At 52.0% G+C, this 25765-nt stretch overlaps 1 protein-coding gene across 2 annotated transcripts; it reads right to left on the reverse strand.

The window, feature by feature from the left end:
- Positions 1-715: 715 nt before the first annotated feature.
- LOC103188368 (synaptic vesicle glycoprotein 2B) lies at positions 716-24634 on the reverse strand. Of its 2 annotated transcripts, none has more exons than XM_042342999.1 (13): positions 24517-24634; positions 8410-9216; positions 7021-7201; positions 6093-6244; positions 5217-5350; positions 4687-4776; positions 3967-4077; positions 3292-3380; positions 2675-2839; positions 2406-2539; positions 1851-2057; positions 1264-1423; positions 716-899 (listed from the first exon to the last, which is right to left on the reverse strand). In XM_042342999.1, the coding sequence occupies exons 2-13, from the start codon at positions 8927-8929 to the stop codon at positions 716-718; spliced, it is 2127 nt and encodes a 708-aa protein (XP_042198933.1). In that variant the 5' UTR covers positions 8930-9216; positions 24517-24634. The 2 variants fall into 2 exon arrangements, with proteins under 2 accessions (XP_042198933.1, XP_007906531.1); XM_007908340.2 differs by lacking the exon at positions 24517-24634 and adding an exon at positions 20333-20382.
- Between the last annotated feature and the right edge of the window lie 1131 nt (positions 24635-25765).

Below are 25765 nucleotides of genomic sequence, written 5' to 3' on the forward strand. Positions count from 1 at the left end.
TATGAACCCTACTTTCCTTCTCTCTCTCTCTCTCCTCTAATGCTCAGCTGTTTGTCTGGAATGACTGCACTGATTGAGCGAGTGACTGCTTAACTGCACACGTGGTGGGTAAGGACACGGGCAAACAGGAGAGTACAAGCGGAAACAAAAAGGACACAGAATTTGAGTTTCTCGAGGTATGACAATGAAGACGTTGCCCGTGTTTCGGTCTCTCCAGACACACCCCAGACACACTGCTGTGTGCACAGAGGGGGAGAAGTATGGCCATTAGGAACATAGTGTCATAGGAACAGGAGAAGGCCATTCAGCCCCTCAAGCCTGTTCCCCTATTCTATCAGATCATGGCTGATCTGTGCCTCAACTCCATTTACCCCCCCTTTGCCCCGTATCCCTTGATATCCTTTCTCTAACAAACATCTATCCACCTCAGTCTTGAATTTTCAATGGATCCACTATTCACAGCCTTGTGGGGTAGGGAGAGAGTTCCAGATTCCCACAAACTACCCTTTATATGAGAGCGGGGACACAGAGTGAGTGCTGGGGGGGTGGGGGGGAGGAGGGGGGGTATAGAGGCTGTGAGGGCAGCTGGTGTCAACAGCTGTGCAGAAGGAAGCGAGTGGGTGCCCTCTCACTAGGGTGGGGGTGTGGGGAGGGATGGGGGGCTCCTCACCGCAGAGTGAGGGGAGGGAGGGGGGGGGAGCAGGGGAGGAGTCCCTCACATCAGAGCCTGCTCCCGGGTTTCTGGCAGGCGGAGGCCGAGGAGAGCTCCTGCCACCAGCGCGAGGGAGGCCAGCAGGATGGGGACCACCTTGGTGATCTCCACAAACGAGGCAAATATCGAGATTCCCAGGATAGCAGCAAACTTGGAGAGTCCGTTCAGAATTCCGAAGGCTGTTGCCCTGCGCGGAGGAAAGACAGAGGCTGAGTTACACTGAGGGGCAAGCGGGAGAGAATACAGCGCCTTATCACATCTTTGAGACGTCTCAAATCACGTCACAGAATACAGCGTAAAGTTGCTTGACTGTATATTTTGTGGGCGAACCGTGGCAGCCAATTGCACACTGCAGCGGCCCCACAAACAGTCTTGGGTTGAGTGACCACATTTCGTTTTTTGGAGGGATTATTACCCCCGGAAAGTGATCCATCATTTGACTAACAACCGGGTTCCTGCTCACTGCTGGGTAAACAGAGGCGTGTGGAGTAAGGAAACTTACATAAGGCTTCACCCTACCTCACATGTCAGAGAGCACGGATGCTACATACCTTTTGTCTGTAGAGTAGAGCTCGACTGTGATCACATCGAGAGCATTCCAGGCTGCGATACTGACCCCACAAAACACACACTGCAGCCCAATCATAGCCGCCTCGCTGTTCCCAAAAAACAGGAAAAAGCAGGTGATGGCGGACAGGAGCATGGAGCCACCTGTGGAGCAGGAATAACAACACGTTACTGTTATTCTCCCTCACCATCGCCTCTCACTCACTCGCTCGCTCCATGCAGAGTATCCCAACTCCACTCAGCCGGCAACATGTACAGCACGGGACCGTCACCACCGCCCACCCCCCCCCCCCCCCGCCTCCAAACACTAAAACCATCTGTGTACTGGGAGAGTGTGGAGCAGTGAGGTGCGAAGAGAACAGAGAGGAGGTGGAGAGAGGAAAGTGAATTGAAACACACTCAAAGAGCTAGAGGGCGATTCCGTAACAAACAACAACAATAACTTGCACTTATATAGTGCCCCTCACACAGCGTAGCGTCCCACAGCGCTTGTTCTGGGAGTGCAGGGAGAGAGGGCGGGAGGGAATCCTGGGATTGTGAGATCCCGGAAACTGGGAGAGGACCCACTCACCAATCATCATGAGCCGCCCCACTTTGTCCATGAATAGTGCAGACACGATGTTGCCTGGCAGCACAGACAAGGAGCCCAGGAAGCTGACCAGGTAGGTGAGGAAGGCCGTCTCAGCATCGTCGCTGAAGTCGATGGTGCAGCCCTCCTTGTTGTGCAGGAAGGTGCTGTTAGGGAACCTGCTGTCGATGAACCGAGTCTTGAACAGATCTGCAGCAGAGGAGACGAGACGTTAGGAGTCAAGTGGAAGTGGGGAAATACCAGGCGGGGGCAGCAGGAGGCGCTGTTTGTGAGCTGGTGGCGTGATTGGTTAGCTGGGGGCGGGGGAGGGGGGGATTGGCGTGTCTCTCTGGCCAGCGCTGACGAGGAGCCTGGGAGCTCAGACCGGGGTAAATACCCTGAGGTAGAGGGCGCGAGAGGGAGTCTCTCTCCTGGCCAACAATCCCCCCACAACAGCTACCAGTGTTGTGACACTGACCGAGCTGAGCGCTGGGGGCCCCAGTTCAGGCTCGGAGCACAATCACAGGACAGACACGGGGAGGGAAGACCCACGCTCACCCGTGTTGTAGAAGATAGTGGAGGTGAAGGTGCAGTTCTCGAAGAAGGTGTTGATGGACGTGACGTCTTCGAAGTAGCAATCTTCAAACAGCGAGTCTTTGAAGGTCACCGACTTAAAGTGCATCCCGATAAATCTGTCAGAGAGGAAATTAGCACTAAATAAACACAGTCCTCACCCCCCCGCCCCCCCATATAGGCTGGGCTGCGTTACACAGGCAGAAGGCACTATGGCTCGGTGCTGTGCAGGCCTGACCCCGCTGGTCACTCACTTGACGTCGATGTACTGGCCGTCAGTGTGGACCTGATTCTCCAGGGTGAAGTTGAATGTGAAACGGTCCACGTGCTCCTGGTGGAAGATCTTCATTTTGGAATGGTAATTCTCGTTCTGAAAGTACTTGATCATGTCCGGGAACCACACCGTCAACCCATAGTAGCTGTGAGCAGGAGGCAGGGCAACCAACGCCACAACAACAAGAACAACACATTACGTTTGATACAGCGCCTGATCACGTCTTCGAGACGTCTCAAAGCGCTTCAAGAATATACTGTAAAGTGAATTGACTATATTTTGTGGGCGAAACGCGGCAGCCAATTGCGCACAGCAGTGTCCCCACAAACAGTCGTGAATTGAGTGACCAAATTATTATTTTTTCTAAGGGATTATTACCCCCGGAAAAGCGATTCATCAACCGACTAACAACCAGGTTCCTACTCACTGTTAGGTAACAGAAACATGTGGGAGTAAGGAAACTTGCCTAATGTTTCTCCCTGACCCAGGAATCGACCCCAGGTCCTCTTGCTTGCGAGGCAAGTGCTCTAACCGCTACGCTACAGGACTCCACAAACGCCCGGCCAGGGCAGTCGAGAGCTAGCGAGAGACACTGACCTGAAGGACAGAGTGAACCACACCACAGCCAGGAACAATGTGGTCATCCTGTACCTGGGCGTAAAACACTGCAAAATATTCTCCCACACCTGCAACACATGAGGACATCTGCTCACCAATAATATACTACTCACAAGATCATAATGGTTACACTCCCTCATCACGTTGTGTCTGTGCCGGTGCTCGCTTGCCCACAAGAGCTCATTTACTCTAACCCCATTCCCTGCTCCCTCCCCATCGTGTCTGTGCTGGTGTTCGCTCCCCCACTGGAGCTCTCTACTCTAACCCCATTCCCTGCTCTCTCTCTCTCCCCATCGTGTCTGTGCTGGTGCTCGCTCCCCCCCACTGGAGCTCTCTACTCTAACCCCATTCCCTGCTCTCTCTCTCCCCATCTTGTCTGTGCTGGTGTTCGCTCCCCCACTGGAGCTCTCTACTCTAACCCCATTCCCTGCTCTCTCTCTCCCCATCTTGTCTGTGCTGGTGTTCGCTCCCCCCCACTGGAGCTCTCTACTCTAACCCCATTCCCTGCTCTCTCTCTCCCCATCGTGTCTGTGCTGGTGCTCGCTCCCCCCCACTGGAGCTCTCTACTCTAACCCCATTCCCCGGTCTTTCCCCTTTCACACATTACATTCTCCGTCAGTACAAACAGATAGAGTGCCTGCCCCACACTTGTACCTGTTTGACTACGGTCATGCCCCTGACCAGCCAGCGCTGGAACGCAGTGCCAGTGGAACTCTGGATCTCAATGAACTCATCGATCTGCTTCGGGGTTTTGATGTGGGAAACCTGAAAAGGCAACAGGGAGATCTGCTCAGTACTCGCCATCCTTCTCACAGTTCCTCTCTCGCCATTTACCTGCTCATTCCTCATCACAGCAGAAGAAGTTGTGTGTCCTCTTCCTGTAGTAAGGCTGAGGTAGGCTGAGCTGGGCTGGGTTACACTGGGTTGGGTTGACCCAGGGAGCATCAAGCTCTCTCTCCCCTCTCCTCCCCCGCGCATCAGGAAGAAGCTTTGATTTCCCCCAAACTACAAAAACCAATTACATTTACCCAGCGCTGGCCTTTCACCTTGGGAGTCTTCCCAAGCGCTGGATAGTCAAGGGTTTGAATCCGAGCTGAGGGTTGTGAACAGGAGGGATGGAGTAGAGTTAACAACAACAACAACAAAATTACATTTGTATAGCATCTTTCATGTCGGGAGGATGTCCCAAGGCGCTGGACAGACGGAGTTACAACAAGAACCTTATAGCAGTCGGTGACGGGTGGATGTGAAGGGCTGACAGGCCAGAGCGAGTGGGGAGGGGGAGAAGAGGTGTGTGGGGGGGAAGGTTAACAAATAAAAAAACAGCCAAAGGTAAAGCAGACCACAACCCCTGACCTCAAGCTGACGACTCACCGTGAAGACAGCTTCTGGGTGACCCTTAGCCCTCATGTTGGTGTCGTAAACCTGCTTAAGAACCATCCAGGCCTCGTCATGTTTGCCCACCTGAGAAGAACGAGATTAACCAGATCTCTTAGTAAGTAATAATAATAATCCCTGCACTTGATACAACGCTCTATCACATCTTCGAGATGTCTCAAAGCGCTTCACAGGATACACTGTAAAGTGAATTGACTGTATATTTTGTGGGTGAAATGCGGCGGCCAATTGCGCACAGCAGCGTCTGTCCCACAAACAGTTGTGGATCGAGTGACCACATTATTTATTTATTTTACTTATTTTTTTGAAGGGATTATTATCCCAGAAAAGCGATCCGCCAATCAACTAACAACCGGATTCCTGCTAACTGCTAGGAAATCAGAGGCTTGTGGAGTAAGGAAACTTACCCAACGTTTCACCCTGCACGGGAATCGAACCCAGCTCCCTCGCTTGCGAGGCAACTGCTCTAACCACTGAGCTACAGGCTCTCGCTCGGCCTCACTCACCTCCAGGAGGTATCGGGGGCTCTCTGGCATGAATATCAGAGCGATGACAGACAAGATGCTGGGCAGAGTGCACACAATCACAAAGAGCCTCCAGCTGTGGAAATGGAAGGAGGTCCCCATGGTGAAGCCCCAGCCTGAAACACATAGCGACCAGCCGTTATCCCAGGCCCCAGACCAGCCGTTACCCCAGGCCCCAGACCAGCCGTTACCCCCGGCCCCAGACCAGCCGTTACCCCAGGCCCCAGACCAGCCGTTACCCCAGGCCCCAGACCAGCCGTTACCCCCGGCCCCAGACCAGCCGTTACCCCAGGCCCCAGACCAGCCGTTACACATGAGACAGTCTTTACTGAGGTCCCGGGGAGAGTCAGATAGACAATGTTATTGGACTGGACAGAACCACCATAACTCAGTGCAAATATTGTATTTATAAAACTATTACACAATCCCTCCACCAATGGGTTAGCCCCGCCCTGTGTGTTAGCCCCGCCCTGTGTGTTAGCCCCGCCCTGTGTGTTAGCCCTGCCCTGTGTTAGCCCCGCCCTGTGTGTTAGCCCCGCCCTGTGTGTCAGCCCCGCTCAGTGGGTTACCCCACCCAGTTAGCCCCATACAGTGGGACGTCCTCCCGACGTGAAAGGCGCTCTATAAATGGAATCTTGTTGTTGTTGTTAGCGCCATGGAGTGTTAGCCCCTCCCCCAGTGTGTTCGCCCCACAGTGTCAGCCCCGCCCTGTGTGTTAGCCCCTCCCCCAGTGTGTTAGCCCCACCCAGGGTGCTGGATTGCTGTGGTGTAGCCTGGGACAGGTGGTAATGTAGGCTACACATTAATGTTAAGATGTTTGTGCAGGTGAAGCTGCACTGGAGGTGGGTTTGGACCTACCGTAGTGTGGGATTATACTCCAGGCCATCATTGAGGCGTAGATACCCCCAATCATCCAGAACATACACAGCCAGCTCAGGTGCTCGCCTCGCTTCTCCCGGGACAGAAACTCCGTGAAGTAGCAGAACACGATGGGGATAGAACCACCGATACTGAGGAGAGAAAGAGAGAGTGTGAGAGGAAGAGAGTGTGAGAGAGGAAGAGAGTGTGAGAGAGGAAGAGAGTGTGAGAGAGGAAGAGAGTGTGAGAGAGGAAGATAGAATGTGTGAGAAAGAGAAAGAGAGAGCAAGGAAAAACTTCAGAGCTCCGGGGACATGGATCATAGACTCACAGACCGTCTCTGACATGTAGCAAATAATAACAATAATAATCCTTGCATTTGATATCGCACCTTATCGCGTCGTCGAGACGTCTCGAAGCGCTTCACAGACTATACAGTAAAGTGAATTGACTGTATATTTTGTGGCCAAAACACGGCAGCCAATTGCGCACAGCAGTGTCCAGCAAAGTAGGAGGATGTTGACAAGTGAAGCCGGGGAGGAGAGAGGAGAGAGGAGAGAGGAACTCACAGGCTTCTCAGGGTTTAGAATTCAGTCCTGCAAATCAGCTACTGAGGCTGATCCACACAAGGCTTCAAAAGTGAACTGTATATGCTGTTTACAGCAGAGAAGTGAAACACTGGGATGTGGGGAGAGAGAGAGATAGAGCTGGAAAAGCGGCCTTTATAATAAATGTGATGTTAATGGCTCAAGACGTGAGAGGCTGAATGGACAATGTGATAAGGCGCTATATCAAATGCTAGGATTATTATTATTATTATTATTGAGTGGAGCTGACCAACTCAGAGACAACTGTCTCTCTTCTTCATTTCCTCTCTCCTCTGTGCCCAGTGTCTCCCAGTGTCACCCCCCAGAGGTATCTCACTTACCCCATGCCCGAGAGCAGCCGACAGAAGAGGAAGAGTCCGTAGCCCTGAGCGAAGGACGAGAAGACCACAAAGACCCCGTTGATGGACAGGGCGATGATCAGACAGTATCTTCTGCCCATTCTGTCTGACAGAGTCCCCCAGACAATGGCCCCCACCATCATCCCCAAGTACACGATCAGACCTGCAAGACACGGGAAGAGGCCGGATAGGCATAGCCAGTCAGCCACCAGCCTCAGTACACCTCACTGACCCAGCGCTCCCACACCGCTCACTGCAATAAGGCAGCCACAACATACAGCGTTAAACACTGAACCCAACCCGCCAACCAATGTCAGACCCTCCAGTCACATGGTTGCTGGAGCAGTTTGATGTCCTGACCGTTCGGCCGATCTGTTTCTTCCTAAAAATCATTGTCACCAGCGGAATAGAGCTTCTCCTAAGTAAGACGTGAAAAGCGCTATATCAACCGCAAGGATTATTATTATTATTATTATTACTACACCTTCCCTCTGCAGTGAGACAGACAGGGAATTGCCTGAACAGCGCAATACTGGATACTCGCCAGCGGAGGGCAGTACAAACCAGGAGCTCAGGTCACTCAATCCACCACTGTTGGTAGGACATCGCTGTGTGCAATTGGCTGCCACGTTTCCTCCACAAAATGTACAGTCACTACACTTTACAGTGAGCTCTGTGAAGCACTTTGAGACGTCTTGACAACGTGATAAGGAGCTATATCAAATGTAAGGATTATTATGATTGACTGGGAGGCAGTGTCAGCACTTTGCTCTTTTAATGAAGACGCTTTGCTCAATCGACTGCCAAACCCAGGATACATCTACTCGAGTCAATACTGGGGCTTTAATGGACACTTTCCATTAGCTAAAAAGCTCTGAGTTGCAACCAGGAACCATCCCCCAGCTCTGCCCTCACAGTGACCCGAGGATTGATACTCGCTCGCTCACTCCCTGTCAACGAAACAGTCACTACACATGTCAGTAATTGCCGGTGAGGTGAGTTTGTGATGTGATGAGGCGCTAGGTTAAAAGCCAATTGTTTGCTTCCTTTCAGTGTGTCACCTGCACAAATCATCTCAAAAACGTTATTCTCTTTAAAAAATATATTAACTCTCCAGCACCTAAAAGCCTTGATGCCCCACTAATGTGGTGGTGGGGGGGGGGGTGGGGGTGGGGGGTGGGGAGAGTGGGGGGTGGGGAGAGTGGGGGGTGGGGAGAGTGGCTCCAACACGCCAACAATGACCATTTGGGGCAAATGAGACAGTCACGGGGTGGTGGGGGGGTGGGGGGGCTCGATTCCCACATTCTGTTGACAAACTTGTCGCCAGTTCAGCCCCGGAGAGGCCCTGCGGACTCCCCCCGGGGCACTTACCCAGCATGCCCTTGTTAGAGTTGGACATGCACATGTCTCTCTCGGCACTGGGCAGCACAAAGCCCACCACAAAGACTTCCACCCCGTCAGCCATCAGCGCCATCCCCAGCACGAAGAAGAGCGTCCACTGAAAGCGCCCGTGCCCGCACTCCTCGATGATGGCCTCGTACTGATGTGCGAGCTGCTCCTCATCCTGTACCCGCTCCGCCATCAGGTCCTCCCGGTCCCTCAGCTCATCCGGGATTGGCTGTGTGGCCGCCATGCGACTGGCCTTGATGTCATCGGGGTGAGGGATCCCCTGATATTCCCCCTCGTAGATCTCGTCATCTTCGTCGTGCCCCTCCGTGGCGTCGCTGTCCCCGTCCTCCTGGGTGCGGGGGTAACCCCCATCCTGGGGGGGCATCTCGTTGCCCCCCGCCTCGTATTGTGTCCAGGGATCCTGCATCCTGCCCTGTCGCTTGGCTTCGTTGGCGATCTCCTTGGCTCCCTCGAAGAAATTGTTCCCAAAACCGTCGTCCATCACGTTCGTGCCCAGCCCGCGCTCGTCCGGCCTTTCCCGAGCTACACACACATACTCCTGGCCTCAGCTCCCGCCCCCACCCCCTCCGCCCCGCTCTGAGCTCAGTCCTGAAATCTTCAGCCGTTCTCCTGGGAAGACCCAGTTTAGGAAAGGCCACGGGCGTCTATTGCAGCGAAGTCAGCACCGGCGTTTTGAAGAGACAGGAAATGAAGAGAGCCTTTTTGCAGCCGGTGACTAGGACTCAGCCTCGTCACTTCTTCTCCCTGACGTGTCCGTAAGGTTAGAGCCTGTTGTGAGAGGGGGAGAGAAGCAGAGAAAACGGAATGAGCTACCATGCTGCAGTGTGCGGGCCGGTGGTGAGCAAGGACTGCCCAGAGGTGAGCTGGTCACAGCTCAAACCCATGCCCCCAACACCCCCCACCCCTGACCAACCCCCATCCCCCTCCATTCCCCCGGCATGTCCTGTCCCAGTCTCTCCCACTTTATCACTCTTGTTCACTGTCAGCACTTGAGGGAGAGAGCTGTGCGTGTGTGTGGCTGCTGTATTACTCCAGTCAAGCTCCACAACAAGCTGACAGCTGATGTTACTCACTCGCACTAACTCAATTCCAGGGAGGCGTTTTTATGTGCCAAGGACTGAAGGCATTAATCTTTTATAAAGCGTATGATTATCTCTCTTGCGTTCTCTTTGCTTCTCCTTCTAACCTTGAGCCCCATTCTCCCCCAGATAGTCACCCAGCTCCTCATTAAATCACGCAGCGATGTCCCTCCCCAGGCGATTAATGTCTTCCCAAAATGCCCTAATCTTTGCGATTGCCCGTCCACTGAGCAGCTTTGCCGGCCAGCGTGTGTTGTTTGGTTTCAGCGAAGATTTCCGAAGATGGTGGCAAATGAGCCTTTACTGATGGCTTTCTGCTCCTCCTTCTCCGCACTGAGAGACACCAGCCTGGCCCGCGAGAACGATTTACACAGACTGTAGAGCACGGAAACAGGCCATTCGCCCAACCCTTCCGTGATGATGTTTATACTCCATGAGTCTCCTCCCATTCCTTATTCCCTCCCATAGCTTTCCATTCCCCTCTCCCTCATGTATATATCCAGCTTCCTCTTTAACACCCCCACACGATCTGCTTCAACCACTTCTTTCGTTAGCGAGTTCCCCTTTCCCCAAAGAGAGAACTTGAATCTTATTGCCCGGTGGCATCATCCTTCACAAACTGAAGCGTTTAGTTTAGGGGAATTGTTCTCAAGTCTAACAGCCATTTTTGTGGGCAAAACAAGGCAGCCACTTGCGCACAGCAGATTCCCACCAACAGTCTCGAAGCAAACCACCGATTCATATTCCGACGAAGGGTCGCGGACCCAAAACGTGGACTCACTTTCCTTTCTCCATAGATGCTGCCTGACCTGCTGAGGATTCCCGGCAACTTCTGTTTTTGTGACCGATTCATATTGTCGGCCAGGACACCGAGAGCGAAACTACCAACTCCTCTCCCATGAGACTTACAGGGTCTTTAATGTCCGCCTGAACGGTTCAGGGAACCCAGACGGGGCACAGACGGGGGGAGCGAGTTTCAGTCTGGTTTGTGAGCTCAAGGCTATGACCCCACACTTTATCACCCTCTGGCCAGAGCATGGCTGACCCGGACTTTCTCCTTGAGGATAAATGGTCACCTTTTATTCTGGGGTAAAAAGAGGTGATCAGAGTATAAAGGTCACTGTAATCCCACAAAGAGGTTTCAAACGTCCTCCCTCCCGTTGTGAAGGATGCTGTATCAAATGTCAGGATTATTATCAAACGTAAATCTCCCTGTTATTTATTTCCTCTCCAGCTCCGAGCACAACAGGGATTTACAGTTGATTGGGAGGGTGGGTTGAGACAGCCCAGCTGTGTGACTTCAGGTGTAATCCTGGAATCCCCAGCACTCGGCTGGTTTGAATTTGTTAAGCACAAACTTAATTAATGTTTGAAATAATAGGTGAGCAGATGGCAGTCTCCCGGTGACCACTTGCCCTAACCATTAATTACCATCTCCAATTACACTGCAGCTCACAGTTTACCAGCTTCGGGCTCACAAAAGAAGAGTCAACCCTGTATTGTCTTGTTATTCAATGCTAATTGGTGTTTGTGGCTGTTTTATAAAGACAACAGTGAACCTCATTTATTTTATCATTTGTCTCTCACATTCTGTCTATTTGTTCAGGCAGGAGCAAAACCTTAGGCAAGTTTCCTTACTCCACACACCTCTGTTTACCTGGTGTTCAATAGGAACCCGGTTGTTAGTCGATTGGCGGATCACTTTCTGGGACTAATAATCCCTCCATAAAATGTGGTCACTCAATCCCCGACTGTTTGTGGGGACGCTGCTGTGAGCAATTGGCTGTCGCATTTCCCCCACAAAATATACAGTCACTACACTTTACAATATATTCTGTGAAGCGCTTTGAGATGTCGCAACGATGTGATAAGGTGCTAAACTCCTTTCTCTTTTTAAATAGTGCCACGGGAACTTTAACATCCAGCTGCACAGGCAAACAGGACCTCACTATTTTGTTTAAGTGTCTCATCCGAAAGATAGCACCTCCGGCCTGTGTGTTAGCCTGTATATAACACTCTGGCCTGTGTGTTAGCCTGTACATAACACTCCGGCCTGTGTGTTAGCCTGTATATAACACTCTGGCCTGTGTGGTGTTTGTTTTGCATTGTTACTAACTAAGCCCGGCACAGACATGATGGGCCAAATGGCCTTCTTCTGTGTTGTAAGTTTCTAATCTTGTAATCGGTGAAGAAACAGAATCCGAACAAGGGGGGGAGAGGGGGTTACTGCAGACATGAGCCAGGCTCGTGTGATCGCCAGGGGAGGAGAGTAGGGGGCATCTATAGTACATACACAGGATGCGAGCTAAAGTAGGTCGACAGCAACTGGGAACATGACAAGCAGATTAATGAGACCTCACTGTTCCTCTTCACTATTTATTTATAGTCTTTCTCTAACCTTGTGTGTTAAGAGTGTCAGTCTGAGCTCCTCTGCCACGTCTCCCATCTACATGGTTGCCCATGGAAGATAGGAACAGGAGTAGGCTGTTCAGCCCCTCGAGCCTGTTCTGCCATTCTATTAGATCATAGCTGATCTGTACCTCAACTCCAGTTACCCGCCCTTGCCCCGTATCCCTTGATACCCTGACCTGACAAACATCTACCCAGGTGGGTCAATTACATTGGGGGTTTCATATAATAGTAATAATCGTGAAATTTTATACAGTGACTTATCACATCATCCCAGTGTCTCAAAGTGCCTCACAGAGATATCCTGTAAATGGTTTTATGTGTGTGACGGGGTATGTTTTATGGGTAAACTCGGCAGCCAATTTTGTTCACAGTAACTTCCCTCAGATAGCCGTGGGGTTAGTGACCAATTCTTTTTATTTGGGGGATTGTTGGCCAGAAACACCAGGAGAGAGACTCCCTTCTCTTTGGTTCCCCAACCCATAAAGCTGAAAAATCTGCTTAAGGGTTAGACCCCAAACATCAACCTTTCTCAAGGTCTCACACATGCACATGCACACACAAGACACACGCATGTACATACAACACACGCATGCACACACACAAACACACATGGTCACGCACAAGTGCATACAGAGGTTTGAGTGAGAAAGATCCTTTCACCCATTATTTTCCTCATTCCTCCTGATCTCTTCGTAAATAGCCTCAGCGTCTTGACCACAACAACAACAACAACTTGTAATTACCTCTCTCCTCTCTGGCTCCACACACCCTGTAACTCAGGTGGCCGTCACTCTGAGCCAGTAACCCTCTGTACACCCTCCCTCCCCACTGCAGTTACTGTGTGGGGCTTTGCTGGACTCAGCCTGTGCAGCACAGGGCATGGTGTGAGCGAGGGTGGGTTAGCATTTGCCCTTCAGGCAGTCAGGGCAGCGCAGAGTTGGCTTTCACACAGCATCGCAGCCTGACTCAGCAGACTGGAGCAGAGCTGTGCACACACAGCAAGAGTCTCCGTTTACTGGTTGCAGCAAATTCAATCCCAAATCCAATTAGGAAAGAGTCGCAGTTATTATGAGGCAATGCAGTCCCGTTGTCTGTTAGAACATCACAGCCTTTGTAGCGATGTGTCAGTTAACTGTATTATTTAACAGTTTTTTTCCCCAAGGTTATTAATAATAGTATTCCTTGCTTTTGATATACTGCCTTATCACATTATCGAGCTGTCTCAAGCGTTTCGCAAGATATATTGTAGAGTGTGGTGACTGTATATTTTGTGGGTGAAACACGGCAGCCAATATGCACACAGCAATGCTCCACAAACAGCCATGAAGTGAATGATTGTTGGCCAGGACACCAGGAGGAACTCCTTCCTCTTCTCCAGCAGTGTCACAGGATCTTTAACATCCACCTGAATAGGCACAGATGGGACCTCGGTTTGCCATCTTGCTTTAAGGACGGGAACTCTGATGATACAGAGCTCCCCACCCCCCCTCCCACAGCAGGACTGTGAGCTCAAAATCTGGCCTTTTCTCTCTCTCTCCTCATTATCAGATGCTTAAGGTCTTGCTTTCTGCGCTTTTTCCAGTTGATGTCATACATTGGAAACGTAACAAATTTGATGAGAATCCCAGAGCTGTGAGACCAAGGACACAGGCTCAGGTGTACTAAAGGGGTGGGCGCATGTTAAATCCCTGAGGATTGTTTTCATTAGTTAACGCCACATCACTAAGTTCGCCTCACGTGACCTAATCTTTTGTTCCACTGACCAGAATGATCCCAGTCCACCTGACAGTGCCCCCACCAACCCCTCCTCCTTACCTGGTTTCATTCCTCATCACTGCTTTCTGCCCTCTGTATGAAATCTGCAGTGTTTATTAGACAAGTATCTGTCCATTAGACATTGCACACTGTACATTGCACCACATCACCACTGCTGATCTTGGATATTATCAACCATTTCCCCAGAAAGCGATCTGCCAATCGACTAACAACCAGGTTCCTACTTACTGCTCGGTAAACGGAGGCTTGTGGAGTAAGGAAACTTGCCCTTACTCGCCCAGCCGGGAATCCAACCTGGGTCCTCTTGCTTGCGAGGCGAGTGCACTAACCACTACGCTACAGGACTCCACTTGTCTCCTCTCCTGCTCTTCCAGTCTTGCTCTAGCCCTGCTCTGACAGAGGATTTGCCTTGGCCTTTCACCGGCTTGACTCACTGCTGTTAATACCAGTGTAAGCCGTGACGAGCTCCCAGGGCTGGTGCTCTTTCTCACTGAAACTATTACCAGGAGCCGACACAGGAGCTGAAATATTCATTGTTCTCTTGCTTGAAATGTGGAGCATTCACGTGGGGAGCGAAATCAGATTTCAAGTACATGTGACAAAGCCTTGATTTTTTCAATTTATTCTCTTTAAAGAGGAAACCGAGCTCACAAATGGCAAGTCCCCCCCCACCCCCCAACCCCCAGTATTGTCACTCACCAATGCTTCCGACTGCACAATACAACACATTTCATCGCGGGAAGGGAGCGAGTGAGGGAGTGACTTGTGGTCGTTGGTATCAGAGGCAAGTGGGATCCCTGTAAATCAGGGTCAGGGTTATTATGATTATTATTATTATTAATTATTATTATTATTATTGGGAACAATTACATTGTTCTTAACATCTATCCTGCGTGAGGGGCACTATAACAATCCAAGCTGCACAAGGCTGGCAAACACCAGGGAGTTGGAGTTAAGAGCGTTTCAGCACTAAGGACAGCTGCTGGTCTCAGTGTCAGGCTCTGATCCCTGAGCCAAAGAGACTCGAGGCAGATTGTACACGTACATTGATGGCTGCCGTTGACTCCAACCAGAGAAATGGGGGCTTTCAATGAGGTATTATCCCTCCCCGCCCACCCCCACCCCCCCTCACACACATACACAAACTGATACTCCGGATGTGAGGATTATTAATTTATTGGTGGAACGCAGAACATTTTGGTGACTAAACTTGACCAACTCCAGGGAGACTGACTGCAGTGAAACTGTCTGGTTAGTAAATTGCACCCACTGTTCTCACATGTTATTCTAACTCCTGCCCCTCCCAGACTCTCAACATCTTCCCGTCTATTCTTCATTTGCAAAAGTATATGAATAATTTACGAAGTTGAAATTGGCAAAAAGAATCAGCCCCAACTTCACAGGAGAATAGACGGTCGCTCATGACTCACGGTGTACACACTGTGTACTCACTGCATACCTCCATGTACACACGAGGTACAGAGTGAAGTCAGCCTGGCTCAGTGGCAGCACTCTCCCCTCCAAGGCAGAAGGTTGTGGGTTCAAGCCCCACGTCGGGAGTGGAATCACACAGTCTAAGCTGACGCTCCAATGCAGCGCTNGGGGGGTGTTGCATTGTCGGAGGTGCCGTCCTTCAGATGAGATATTAAACCGAGGTCCTGTCTGCCTGTTCAGGTGGACATTAAAGATCCCGCAGCGCTATTTTAAAAGAGAAAAGAGTTTCTCTCTCCTGGTATCCTGGCCAACAATCCCCCAAATAAAGCCAATCACTCACTCCCTGACTATTTGTGGGAAACTGCTGTGCAGTTGACTGACACGTTCACCCACAAAATACACAGTCACTCCACTTTACAGTATATCCTGTGAAACGCTTTGAGACGTCTCAATGAGGTGGTGAGGACCAGAGTCCCGGAGCTGTGGCTGACTGGGAGCTATTCCCATCCCATTCTCTGGGGATTGCTGGGAGGAGACTTCCTGTGAGGGTTTGGGGCTCTGTTGCTCAAAAACAAGGCCTGTCATCAGCCTGTGAGGAGCTCCGTGGGGGCCGGGAACGGAAAACAAGCCACATGGGGAGGACAGTAACACACAGTGTCACTCAACCCCAGCCCCAGGGACACTATTTATACCTGACCCTTCAACTCCGCTATTTATACCTGATACCTCCAACCCCCCAACCCCGAGCCCCAGGTGCCTGTAGAAGTGGAGAGAATAAAGTAGTGAGCAGTTGCCTCGGCCCAGCATCACATTCGCTGGGGATGGGGGGAGAGTGGGGGGCAATGCTGGTAATAGTCCCTTCTCCGAGTAGCTTTGGGTCACACTGCCTGGGGTGGTGTTGGTGATGTTGGTGGTTGGGGGTTGGAGAGGTACAGAGCCTGACATTTATGAGCCTTTGAGAGATTTCAAAGCTGTTCAGAAGCTTTTATCATCAGAGCAGGTTCCCAGTAACCGGACCTCGTGCTGAGAACCTGGTGCCCCCCCGTGGGGGGAGGTAAGGTGGGGGAGGAGTTAGTTTATCTAATTAAGAACGGCATTTCAGAGCTGATTTAATATCCTTCTCCCCCCCCACTCAGTGTCTGTGCTCTATCCTCCCCCTACCCCGAGCGTCCCCTCCCCCCTGCCCCCCTCCCCACTCCAGCCTCTCCACTCCCCACACACTGCACCACACGGAGCCGAGCTATGAATTTCTTGAATATCAATTCCAAGATTCTAAACCTTAATTATTAACGTGAGTGTCACACAGGCCAGCGCCAGAATAGACTTTTGTTCTATTTTAGAAGTAAATCTCACTCCTGGCATCTTACACGTGACGTGATCACACCCGGCAACTGCTCCTCATCAGCCAGGCTCGGTCGCTCGCACCCTCAGACTCTTGTGGGTTTCAAGCCCCCCACATCAGGGCTTTAAGCTCACGGTCCAGGCTGATGCTCCAGTGTAGTGCTCCGCAGAGCGATGCACTGTCAGAGGCACCGTCACACACAAAACACACAGTCACAACACTACCGCCCTGTGACAGCAGGCATTGGGGAGTGAGGAGGTGTCACTGGGAGGGAGGGGATTGGCGGAGGGAGTGGGATTGGTGGAGGGAATGGGATTGGTGGAGGGAGTGGGATTGGCGCAGGGAGTGGGATTGGCGGAGGAAGTGGGATTGGCGGAGGGAGTGGAATTGGCGGAGGGAGTGGGATAGGCGGAGGGAGTGGGATTGGCGGAGGGAGTGGGATTGGCGGAGGGAGTGGGATTGGCGGAGGGAGTGGGATTGGCGAGATGAGGATCTTGCCGGGAGCTGGAGTGATTCACAGTCTTGTCATTTCCCGAGCAAACATTTTGATGGTGAGAGTTAATTGGAGCGGATGGCGGAGGCTGACAGATGGAGGTTCAGCTTACACGCTGGCATCTTGAGTTTATCAGCTGAAAATTCCTGTTTTAATGTGTTTGTTTCTTCCTTTGTTACAGTCCGTGGCCTGTGTTTACGATCGCTCTCACCTACTGACTGTCGTGCAAAGGTTTACATTGTTGTAGTACTTAACTAATCACAGGTGGAAAAAGAGCACAGGTGAGCGGAGACCAATGTGTGTAACACACTCTACCTGTGTCACACCGTGCGTTGCTCTGTGTGTAACTCAACCTGTGAGTTACAGTCCTGCAGCTCAGTGGTTAGAGCACTCGCCTCGCAAGCGAGAGACCTTGGTTCGATTCCCCGGGCGGGGCGAAACATTGGGCAACTTTTCTTACTACACACGCCTCTGTTTACCAGCAGTAAATAGGAACCCGGTTGTTAGTCCATTGGCGAATCGCTTTTCCCAGGATAATAATCCCTTTAAAATAAAAAAATAAATTGGCCACTTCAATCCACGACTGTTTGTGGAGACGCTGCTGTACGCAATTGGCTGCCGCGTTTCGCCCACAAAATATACAGTCACTTCACTTACAATATATTCTGTGAAACGCATTGAGATGTCTCGAAGACGTGATAAGGATCTGTATCAAATGTCAGGATTATTATTATTATGTATTATGTGCTGTTGCTCTCTGAGACACGCTGGTGTTACAGTATATGTTTGCTCCCCGCTGCTCTCAGTGTCTGTCCTCTGTCAGGTTTCAGCGCTGCACTTAAATCCTGCGCAAATATTGTGCCTCTTCCCATACGCACACACGCACACACACATGGCCTCTGTGGAGTTGTTGGAAGGCAGCGGGAAGCAGCGTGGGCGAAGGTGACCATAGCTATAGACTGCCCCCACCCCCCCCCACCCCATCGCTCCTGGGTTCCTTCAGCACAGCGGCGTCCCTGATAGTCTGGTTCATCCTACCACACAGCGGGGTGGGGGGGGGGGGCAGCACCAATGGGGTGTGAGTTACCATATTGTCCCCTTGGGGTTTGGGAGGTGGGGACTGCCATTGGCTCATGTCCAGCCCTGTCTTCAAACTCTCCCCAAAACATGGATAATATATCCTAACCCCGACCCCTGACCTTCCACACCAGAAGGATGTCACAGAGCGCCTGGCAAGTGTAGTGACTGTGGGTTTTGTACGCGAACCCAGCAGCTCATCTTCTCGCAGCAACGTTTCCGCCAAACAGGAATAGAATCAGAATCCGAGGCAGTTCCAGCCAGAAAGAGGCCATTTAGCTATCGGAGCAAGGTGTTCACTGCCACAACAACAATGTGCATTTACACAGCACCTTTCGCACAGGGCAGCGTCCCAGAGCCCTTGACAGTGGCGGAGCATAACACCAAACCGGGGTGAGGGTGAGGTGACCGTATGCTCTGCCCCACCCCATCACCACGGCCCCACCCCATCACTATTCACTCCCTCCTGCAAGCCTCTATCCCTCGTTATCCCACCCACACCCACTCTCTGAGTGAAAACATTTCTCCTAAGATCTCCTTTCGCTCTTGTGACTCTCTTAACTCCACTCTGTCCCTCTGGTCACTGACCGCCTGATCAGTGCCAATAGCCACAGTGTGAGTAACCAGTTTACCTGGGGATTGTCAGCTGGACACCGGGAGAGAGAAACTCCGTGCTTATCTATTGATTTTTATGATGTTGTTATTACTCTACACGGTCCTCTCACCGAGACGCCTCTTCTCAAGGCTTGAGAGGTCCTCCCGGCGTGGAAGGTGAGCTATCAAACGCATGGATTATTATTATTTCCCATTTGTGTGTGAAAGACGCTATGAAATATAAATGCTTATTTGTATTGGATTGGATTGGTGCTAAATTGGATTGAAGGAAGGAGTGAGAGAATGAGTGGGAGAGCGAGGAAGAGAGGGGGAGGGAGTGAGAGAGTGAGGGGGAGGGAGTGAGGGAGCGAGAGGGAGAGCGAGGGAGGGGGAAGGAGCGGAGGATTTGAAGGTCACAGCAAGGATCTTGCGGGCGGCGTTCAGTAAACTGGGAATTTCTGATGTAATAAAATTCTCTGAACCTGTTAATTCCATTTCATCCGCGGATCAGGTTTGGAAATGGATCAGAATCCAATATTTAACAACGCCATAAACTCATCGCTTCCCATCACAGGAGGAACACCTCCCCTACACCCTCCCACTTTCCCCACCAGAGAGGCTTAACATCTTGCTCCTTGTCCAACTCCAACCCGGGGTCTCTCTCTCTCGCTCTTTCTCTCTCACACACTCTCTCTCGGGGTCTTTCTCACAATCACTACACGGTCGGCACTTTTCAGAGAGTTGGAGTGAGATAACTCCCCTCCTCCCCCCCTCTCCCCCCCCACTCCCCCCCGGCCAGCGCTCGCTGCATTGATCTTTTGGCAAAGTCACCCTCTGTCTTAAAACGTCATCGAGCCTTCAGATATCAGGTATCCACGTGACCATCAGATATTAAACCGGGAATGATTGTTCTGATCTCACTGAGAGAGAGCGCGACAGGGAGAGAGAGAGACAGAGAGAGAGAGAACAGAGAGAGACAGAGAGAGCGAACAGAGAGAGACAGAGAGAGAGCGAACAGAGAGAGACAGAGAGAGCGACAGGGAGAGAGAGAGCAGAGAGAGACAGAAAGAGAGAGAGACAGAAAGAGATAGACAGAGAGATACAGAGAGAGCGACAGAGAGAGCGACAACAACAACTTGCATTTACAAAGCGCCTCTCGGGCAGGGTAGCGTCTCAGAGCGCATGAAACTGAGACAGAGCGACAGAGAGAGAGAGAGAGAGAGAGAGAAACCAAGAGAGCAACACAGAGACAGAGTGAGACAGAGAGCAAAAGCGAAAGAAAGCGATAGAGAGAGTGGATGTATTTCCCACTCGCACACCAGCCTTCACCAAACAGCACCGAGTGGCACATAATCAATACCTCAGCAAACAGCGCAGTGACTTGCTTCAACGTCTCACTTTATTGCTGGTATCACAGACACACACGCGCGCACACACAGAATTCTGCTCTATAAGTTACTGAGTGTGTCTGCGCCTCGCTCCTCAGCCACTCTCCCAACTTCAGACACGCGTTGGGGTACAGTTTGCTAATCAGCCGCAGGCTGGCAGCCTCTAATAGATAGTTTTCCTCATAATTATTAATCTGCTGTCTGCAGTGGTATTAATTAATCTTGTCGGGGAAAGCGAGGCACAGACAGAGCGAGAGAGCGAGAGAGATGTAACGAGAGAGAAACTCACCAGCCCGACATTCCTGACAGGTTCTCCCTCACGGCGGCTGACCTGACCACGGACCTTAAAATGGTCGTTAGAAGCTGACAGAAGATTAAGCTGCTGTAAGGGCGAGTGCTGAGACAGTGTGAGACCAGCCCAGCCCTCGCCCACGCTGTGTGTGTGTGTGTGTGTGAGCTACAGTGGACTAGTCCATCAGACGGTGAGGAGACCCGGGGGGGAGGGGGAGTGGGCAGATGGAGGGGGAACGAGCTGTGCTGACAGACAGATGTTCCACACGAGGGGTAAATAGGAAATCTCTGACGCTGTACAGAAACGAGCTGACACCAGGCACATTTTAATGAGGCTCCTGTTCGCCATCAGTTAACCCTTTCTGATCTAACAGGGCGTTGAGAATGCTGACGAGTCTCCGTGGCCTGGAATTCCAGCCGCTCTCAAACCATCCCACCACGCTAAGCGTGCCAGCTTGCCTCAGTTGGCAGCACTCTCACCTCTGAGTCAGACGGTTGTGGGTTCAAGTCCCCAGGTCGGGACTTGGAATCACACAACCTAAGCTGACGCTCCAATGCTGTGCTGGGGGTGAGGCTGCATTGTCAGAGGTCTTGTCCTTCGGATGAGATGTTAAACCGAGGTCCTGTCTGTTCAGATCCTGTGGTGCTATTGGAAAAGAGAAGGGAGTTTCCCTCTCCCGGTGTCCTGGCCAACAATCCCCCACATAAAATTGGTCACTCACTCTACGGCTGTTTGTGGAACATTGTTATGTGCCATTGGCTGCCATCAAACACTCTGTGACATCCATATTCTTTCTGATTGTGGTGAAAGATGCTCTGCCCCTTCCCCTCCTCCCACCAGGGTTCCCCCCCCCCACCCCTCCACCAGGCTTGCTCCCCCCCCCACCCCCCCCCACCCCGGGCTCACCCCGCTGCCTGCAGACTTGGTAGCTTCCAATATATCATTACACAGAGTAAAGGCCGGGGGTACGCTAAACCTGTGGAATCCAATGGCCGATAATTCACTGAAAGAGGCTTAGTGCACAAAGCGCAGCAACCTCCTAAATATAGCCCGCGCTCTCCTCACTCCCTCCCCCCCGCCACCACCAACGCCACCAATGACACCCTTCCCACATTTAATTCCTTCTTCTCTTCCTCTCGGGACGTTGCCCAGGTGCGGCGGCATTTGTTGTTGATTACGGCAACACTGGCTCCTCGACATTTATAATAATATTATTAATATAATAATCCTTGCATTTGATATGGTGCTTTATCACGTCTTTTAGATGTCTCAAAGCGCTTCACAGAATATACTGTAAAGTGCAGTGACTCTATTTTGAGGGCGAAAAAGGAAACTTTCAAAAGGGGATTGGACAGGTACTTAAAAAATGTGCAAGGCTGTGGGATAGGAGCAGGGGGAGTGGGACTAGTTAGGGTAAGAGCAGGGGAGAGGGACTAGTTGGGGTAAGAGCGGGGGGAGTGGGGACTAGTTGGGGTAAGAGCGGGGGGAGTGGGACTAGTTGGGGTAAGAGCGGGGGGAGTGGGGACTAGTTGGGGTAAGAGCGGGGGGAGTGGGACTAGTTGGGGTAAGAGCGGGGGGAGTGGGACTAGTTGGGGTAAGAGCGGGGGAGTGGGACTAGTTGGGGTAAGAGCGGGGGGAGTGGGACTAGTTGGGGTAAGAGCGGGGGGAGTGGGACTAGTTGGCAGCTCTTCCAAAGAGCCCAGCACAGGCACGATGGGCCACGTGGCCTCCGTCTGTGCTATAGGATTCTCTGATACACTGTGAAATGGAGTGACTGTATATTTTATGGGGGAAAAAAATAAAGGATTGTATGTGCGTGCGAGGGTTGGCTGGTGGAGGCGGAGGGGGAGGGGAATCTGTGAAAGAGCTATAAATCCACTGACAGATTGGCGAGGCAGAGCTTGCTCCCCCCACTCCCCCAACCACCCCCACCAGTCTGTGTCTGATTCCCGACGACAGCAGTAATCTTCACAGCCAATTCCCATTGTCCTGTCGTTAGTGATATGGAAAAGGTTATTTGCAGCGTCACAGAGACAACGCATTGTGTGCGATAGGAAGCCGAGAGAGAGAGAGAGAGAGAGAGAGAGGTGCTTTGGAAAATGTACAGTAGAGCAGTGCCATTGCGTCAATGCTTCACACCCGGTCTGTGCCCCCGGGGACTGCCTGGGGTGGGGGCGGGGGGGGGTGGGGAGGGGAGAGGCAGACTCACACAGCTCCTCCCCCTCGCAGACACACTGCTCCGGGAAGGGAGGGAGCAACAGCTATTGAGGTCCAGCCTCGGATGGCAACATCTGTCACAATAACGATAATCCGTGCGTTCCATGTCACCCCTTATTATCACGTCAGAAATGTCACACATTGAGTCCCAGGGTTTCCTGTGGATTGGAGTGACCGTTACAATAATAATTCCCTCACAGAATATAATGTAAAGTGGAGTGACTGTATATTTTGTGGGCGAAACACGGCAGCCAAGTGCACAGCAATGTGTCCCAAACAGTCGTGGATCGAGTGTCCAAATTGTTGTCATTTTTTTTTGAATGATTATTACCTCCGGAAAAGCGATCTTCCAATCGACCGAGTGAACGACCTATTTTATCTGGGGGGGCTTGTCGGCCAGGACACCGGGAGAGAGAGAGAAACTCCCTTCTCTTTTCCAATAGCACCGCGGGATCTTTAACGTCCACCCGAACAGGGCACAGACGGGGAGTGAGGTTTAACATCGAATGTGAAGGGTGGCAATCCAGAGCTACCTCACCACACCCAGCACCACACTGGAGCATCAGGCTGGACTGTGCGAGCTCAAAGCCCCCATGTGGGGATTGAACCCACATCCTACTGACTCTGGGGCAAGAGTGCTACCAACTGAGCCAGGCTGACAAAGGGGCAGAGAGCGAGAGGGAGAGAGAGATGGAGAGAGACACACACACAGGGAGAGACAGAGGGAGAGACTGAATTGAATTCAGTGCTCAGTGCTTGGCTGCTGATGTGAACAGTGTGTGCTCTGTGCTGTGCTATCAGTGACTGTCAGTGCTCGGGGCTGGTGTGAGTGTGTGGGAGGTCAGTGAGTAACTGGTGTCCAGGGCTTGGTGGTGGCTGTAACCGTCACTCTCTGCCTCTCGCCCACAGGGCTTCCTGAGACCCCCATTCCCTCCCCCACGGCAACAATAGTATCCTGATCTCCCCGCTGGGGCATGACAACCCAGGCTGCTGGTGAGGGGGTGAGGAGGGAAACTTTGGGTCTATCACTGTGTTTAAATCAGGAGATTTCAACCCACAAAAGACCCAGTCACTCCACTTTACAGTGTATCCTGTGAAGCGCTTTGAGATGTCTCGAAGACTTGATAAGGCGTTGTATCAAATCGAGGATATTATTATTATTATTATTATTATTATTTTTGCCGGGTTTCTCGCTGTGCGGTCTCTGGGTTGGGCTCACACACCATTCGCGGCTCTGACACGTTCAGAATTCGGATGGATTCTAAGACAGAAAACAGTGGCGCAGAGTAAAACCAGGTGGAATTTCTCTCCCCTGGAGTGGCCTGACCCCAGACGACAACAACTTGCATTTACAGCATCCCAGAGCGCTTGTATCCCCCTCTCCCCCTCTAGCCCGGGGGGGGGGGGGGGTATATATCAATGATTATCAAGCGCACTATGGTGCTCAGAGGGTTAAACCACCTTAAAAACTTCCCACAGACTCATCATCAAGTGTGTTACTAAACACAGAGAGAGAGAGAGAGGGACATCAGTGGGAACACTCAGACCGCGGGTCAGACCGGTGTTCGTTCCTTTAAGCTTTTGAGTTTTGATGTGACATCAATAATTCACTCAGAAATATTAATATTTTATATCCCCCACCATTCCCCCCCCCCCACCCCCCACCCCCCCAGCCCCCTCCTCCTCCTCTCCCCCCGGGTGGAAATCTCTAAAGTGCAGGAGTAAGAGGAGGGCTGGTACCCGGGGAGGAGAGGAGAGGAGAGGAGAGGAGAGGGTGGGATGGGGGTTGTCTGGACCTGTACTGATGCTGTTTTGCTGCTGCAGAATCTGGGAGTTCCCTGCACTGACCAGTCGTACAGACAGACAGACAGGGAGATGGAGAGACAGACAGACAGACAGACAGACAGGGAGATGGAGAGACAGACAGACAGGGAGGGAGGAGGGAGGGAGGGAGGGATACTCACCCTGAGGCTGTCTGGAGCAGAGCGGCTTTTCCAGGTGCCTGTGTTGTAGGGAACCATTTGCCGTCATCCCATCTCCCCCCACAGCCCCCAGTAACCAGTCACCCTCTCACAGCAAACCCACTGCACCCACCCAGTCCCCAGCTCCCCTGCCACACACACACACACACAGCACAGCACAGCACAGCACACACAGCACACACAGCCCAGCACACACAGCCCAGCCCAGCCCAGCCCAGCACACCCAGCCCAGCCCAGCCCAACACACACAGCCCAGCCCAGCCCAGCCCAGCACACCCAGCCCAGCCCAGCCCAGCACACACAGCCCAGCCCAGCCCAGCACAGCCCAGCACACACAGCACAGCCCAGCACAGCCCAGCACACACAGCACAGCACAGCCCAGCCCAGCACAGCACACACAGCCCAGCACAGCCCAGCCCAGCCCAGCACAGCCCAGCCCAGCACACCCAGCCCAGCCCAGCCCAACACACACAGCCAGCCCAGCCCAGCCCAGCACACCCAGCCCAGCCCAGCCCAGCCCAGCACACACAGCCCAGCCCAGCCCAGCCCAGCACAGCCCAGCCCAGCACACACAGCCCAGCACAGCACAGCCCAGCCCAGCCCAGCACAGCCCAGCCCAGCACACACAGCCCAGCACAACACAGCACAGCCTGGCTCACTGCTGCCCACATCCACTGCATCCAGAACTTAGGTCCCGTCTGCCCTGTTTTGAATCGTAAGGATAATAATATTTTTTATAATCCTCTCATTTGGTGCAGCGCATCATCCACATCAAAATGCTTCAAAGCGCTTCCTGTAAAGTGGAGTGACTGTTTGGTTCGTGGGGGGAATGCAGCAGCTAAATTTTGTGCACACACACAGTCTCTCTCTTACACACACACAGTCTCTCTCTTATACACAGTCTCTCTCTCTCACACACACACACACAGTGTCTCTTTCTCACACAGTCTCTCACATACACACAGTTTCTCACACATACTGCGGGTTTGTCAAACGGGAAAATAACCGAGCAATTCACTCACTGTCAAACACCTCAAAATGCTTCACAGGGAATCACCCCTCCCCCCTCTCCCTGGAACTCCATCCAGGACCCCCTAAGCCATGACACCTCTCTTGCCTCCTTCAAGGTCCATTTCAAGAATGTCCTTTTCGAGTGCGTCTTCGGTCACCATCACATCCCCACCCCCCGTTGCCCCCTCCCCATCCCTCCTGATCCTAACCCGCAGCTCAG

The sequence above is a fragment of the Callorhinchus milii genome, unplaced genomic scaffold (genome assembly GCF_018977255.1).
Source record: "Callorhinchus milii isolate IMCB2004 unplaced genomic scaffold, IMCB_Cmil_1.0 Scaffold22, whole genome shotgun sequence".
NCBI classification, from domain to species: domain Eukaryota; kingdom Metazoa; phylum Chordata; class Chondrichthyes; order Chimaeriformes; family Callorhinchidae; genus Callorhinchus; species Callorhinchus milii.